The sequence below is a fragment of the Diaphorina citri genome, unplaced genomic scaffold (assembly GCF_000475195.1).
Source record: "Diaphorina citri unplaced genomic scaffold, Diaci psyllid genome assembly version 1.1 scaffold5064, whole genome shotgun sequence".
In the NCBI taxonomy this organism is placed as follows: domain Eukaryota; kingdom Metazoa; phylum Arthropoda; class Insecta; order Hemiptera; family Psyllidae; genus Diaphorina; species Diaphorina citri.
The window spans coordinates 9666-14125 of NW_007382441.1; the positions used below are offsets into that span (position 1 = coordinate 9666).

The window sequence follows — 4460 nt, forward strand, 5'->3', positions numbered from 1 at the left end:
AACACTGTTTCCAGTCTTTTATTGTATATTTCCATGAAGTCATCTTTCAATTTGGTATGGTCTATCTTAATGTTTTGATTGATTCCCAAGTATCTGTATATTTCAGTGTCTTCCATTTGATCTATTTTAGGTGATTGGTGCATTTGTTCACTTTGGTCAACATGAACTTTTCCTTTTATCATGTTGATGATTTTGCATTTGTCAAGACCAAAACTCATTTGAATATCTGTACTGAAATCATGGACAATATTGATCATCTTTTGTAGGTTTATAGCAGATGAAGCAAAAAGTTTCAAGTCATCCATATACAACAAATGTGTGAAGTTCATTCCATCAAGTTTATATCCAGTTGACATTGTGTTCAGGATGGTTGACAAAGGATTAATGGAAAGACAAAACCACAGGGATGAGTATGAGTCGCCTTGATATAGCCCACGTTTGAATAGGATCTCATCAGTTACAATATCATTTAGATGAATTTTTGTCTTCCAATTGGTCATGAGTTTTGCCAAGGTATTGATAATGTTGTCATTTATCTTATATATTTTCAATACTTCCAGTAACCATGAGTGAGGAAACTGTCATACGCCTTGGCATAATCAATATAGCAATTGCTCAAATTTCTTTTCTTAATTCGGGCCTGATTGACTACAAATGAATCAATGACGATTTGTTCTTTACTGCCGAAAGACTTTGAAATGCAGCCTTTTTGTTCCCAAGCCAAAATGTTGTTATCTATGACATGTTGATAAACTTTACTCTTGATGATGGATGTGAAAATTTTATATATTGTCAACAAACATGTTATGGGTCTATAATTTTGAGATTGCTTGGGGTCACCTTTTTTGAATACGAGGACGGTTTTTCCCTTGGTGAGAATTTCAGGTATAGTGTCAGGATTTTCAATGAATTCATTGAAGAATTGCATCAGATAGATGTGTGTTGAGGGAAAATATTTCCACCAGAAGTTTTGAATGTGATCTATGCCTCCTGACTTCCAATTGATCGTTCTTTTAATGGTAGATGTTACGTCATCCAACGTGATATGTATGTCTGGCATAGGATTGATGTTTTCAGCTTGTTTTTTTATTAAGTTGAACCAAGGAGCATTTTGATTATGACATATGTTATTTGACCAGATGGATGACCAATATTGTTCAATATTGTCTTTATCAGGGATTTCTTTTGACTGAATTGAATGTCCCTTGGTTGAAAGGTTCTCATAGAATTTTTTCTCGTTTTTCATGAAAGCTTTGTTGTCTTCTTTTCGCTTATTTGTTTCATGATATCTGGATATACGGCTTCCAAGGGCTTTGATTTTTTGTTTTAATGTCTCAAGTTGGTTTTTTATATTATTCTCTAATGATTGGTCATTGTATCTGATGTGATAACGTCTCAATATTGGTTTGATCTCATACTTAATGAAGCCCCATCTTCTATTTCCTTGCATAAAGGAAGTTAACTTTCCAATATCCTTTCTCAACAGCTTTATTCGTTTGGTAATGTTGATCTTCCAAGTTGGCTCATTGGATCTATTCCTTGGTTCAGATCTTCGGGACGGATTTCCCTCAGTTATCTTTATTCCACAATTTTGGATGACGGTAATTGCAGCACAATAGACAATGAATAATAAGTATGGTAACGTTTTATGAGTTGCTTCCATCATTCTTTGTGAGATGAGCTCGTTTGCTACATTCAAGTACTGGTAATGCTTTTTGTTCAGTCTTCTAGGCAAGCATGGAATTTTTGGTCTATATTCGGGTAAAGTATTGGAATATGTTTCAATATTGTATTCAAACATGGGTCTCATTTGATCAATGTATAACATTTCGTGAGTAGGGATAGTGATGTTTGGTTCAACATTCTGATTATTTTCTATGGTATCATCAGGAATGCCGTCACATTGTACATTATCAACGGTCATTGATTCATTTTCATTACTTTGATAGTTTTCATGCGTATGAATAATGTTGCCAACTTCTCTCCTTATCTTATCAAGGGTTAGTTCATTGACATATTTTTTCTTCACAATTTGATATTTTCTATCGGCTAAATTACCCTCATTTACATTCAGATTCGGGTACTTCTTCATAAACTCAGTAAAGAGTTTATTTCTCCATCCGTACACATTACTATCTTGGTTATGATTTACAAGAAAATAGCAGCGCATTACATGTTCGTTCATTTCTTGAGTCCATTTTATACGCTGTCTCCTTTGGTTTGAGGTAGAATCAGTGACATCCCGATTTTGGGAAAGTAAACTGTTCTCGGAGATTTGAGTACTTCCAATGTTATTTTGAGAATTGGAGGGAGATTGTTGAGTGGGCAGTGTACACCCTCTGCCTAAATGTACACCGTGTCTATCATTAACCCGCCTAGACCTGACGGTATTGTTCATTTCAGCCACATTGGTACACTCTACATTGACACCATCACTGGGGTCGTAGATAGACTCTGATGAAGATGACATATCAGAGGATGAGGATATTGTATAACGAGGTCTCCAATATCTTGAGTCTCGATTTTGAGGTCTATGTCTGAGATCATAATGGTTAAGATTTGAAGGACCAGGTTGTTGACTCATTGTTGAATACAGAAGTTTAATTCTTTGTCATTAGAATTGAGTGGATGAACTGGATGTAACGTATTCCACTCGTAATTTTGAACTTTAGAATACGAAATTTTAATAAAATTTTCAGATGGAAATATTTCGTCTAAAGCAATCCAAATTCGTGGCTGAAAGTTTATTTATTATTATTATTATTATTATTATTATTATTATTATTATTATTATTATTATTATTATTATTATATTATTATTATTATTATTATATTATTATTATTATGTATTATTATTATTATTATTATTAATTATTATTATTATGTATTATTATTATTATTATTATTATTTTATATTATTATTATTATTATTATATATTATTATTATTATTATTATTATTTTATTATTATTATTATTATTATTATATTATTATATTATTATTATTATTATTATTATTTTATTATTATTATTATTATTATTGTTTATTTATTATTTATTATACAGACTTACACCTTAACCATAATCGATAGTATAGTTATTCCTCAATACGAGTGAACTATAACAGATACATTTCACGTCCCTATACCTGTAGAATACGGTTTTAGTGTCTAGGTAAGAGCACTATCCACAATACGTTACCTTGTTCACTATTCTCCTATCCCATATTATGTCCTTATGGTAGGTCCTAGGTTCCTCCCTATATGCTCTCATATCATTCGATTAGATCTAAGGAACATCGCACACATATCGCTAAGGCGTATACGATTTAATTGTTTTTATGATTTCTGCATTCTTTTCTTTCAGCGAAAAAGGTTATCTCCACCTTATGTGGACTTCTGAGCTGGAGGAACTCCTAGTAATAGTTTAAATTGTATAACAATAAACATTGTGTGTTGATCTGCTCCCTTCCGCTGCTTATAGGTATACACAATCCCACTGCACCAGAGATTTGAAACATAATTAGAATATTGTTCAATGCGGAACAAACAAAGCTTTCATTTCAGGCACGGTTGTAAAAACATCACGAGGGGTCTGATGTAAAAACATCATATGCTTGATCAAGGGTTTAACTTAAGTTATCGTTACACATCAAAAAGCCACCCTGAGGCTAGGTGAAGGGATAATATCCCTAAAGGTCGGGGTTAATCTTATCTAACACTTAAACTGAATTTAAACGTATCCTACATGTTGCCAGAAGTGGATTTTAGATTTGGCGCTTTATCATCCCCACCCTCGGTATCACATGGCTAATAACGATAACTTACACATTGGCTTGGAGCACTATTATTAAAAAATCGAAATGCGCCGAAAAAAACAAGCATTTATCAAAACAAATAGCTAAATCAATGAATGATCGAAGAGTCATCAAATCAGCCCTGCAACCGGTGATAGCATAGTAGGATTGATCCGTTATGAAAGTTGAATGGTAGTAACTACTCCGAGTCCTCCATAAACCGCCACAGCATGCATAGACAAACAGACTCCAGACGCTAGTTACTGTTATTAACAGAGTGCAGGGAACGGAATCTCTGTTAAACATCAGGAAATAATTCTCTACACTTATCAAGGTCAGTCACCATAGGATTCAAGAAGGGTCTTTAGTTGTGTGCTTAATAGTTATTGGTAAACCAATTCGTGTCAGGATGGGTCTCGAATACACACGAATTCCTCATTACAAGGAGTTATGTCGCTTCTTTGGCAAATTTGCGCAAAATTCATAATCAGTATTATTTTGAAGTATAACATGTCCAGACTACAAAGTAGCTATGGTAATAAATCGGACACGAATAAATAACGTTTGTCGGAATGAGAAACAAGGAAAATTGAGTAACCATGTAGTTAGGAGGTAGATGCATGAATGATGATAGGAAACGCAGATAAGAAGGTATGTGATAGAAAA

The 4460-nt window shown here is 33.4% G+C and overlaps 1 protein-coding gene across 1 annotated transcript; it reads right to left on the minus strand.

The window, feature by feature from the left end:
* Nucleotides 1–547: 547 nt before the first annotated feature.
* Nucleotides 548–2584, minus strand: LOC103521356. The gene is made up of 2 exons (XM_008486464.2): nucleotides 1464–2584; nucleotides 548–1289 (listed from the first exon to the last, which is right to left on the minus strand). Exons 1-2 carry the CDS (start codon nucleotides 2582–2584, stop codon nucleotides 548–550), a joined length of 1863 nt encoding a protein of 620 aa, XP_008484686.2.
* Between the last annotated feature and the right edge of the window lie 1876 nt (nucleotides 2585–4460).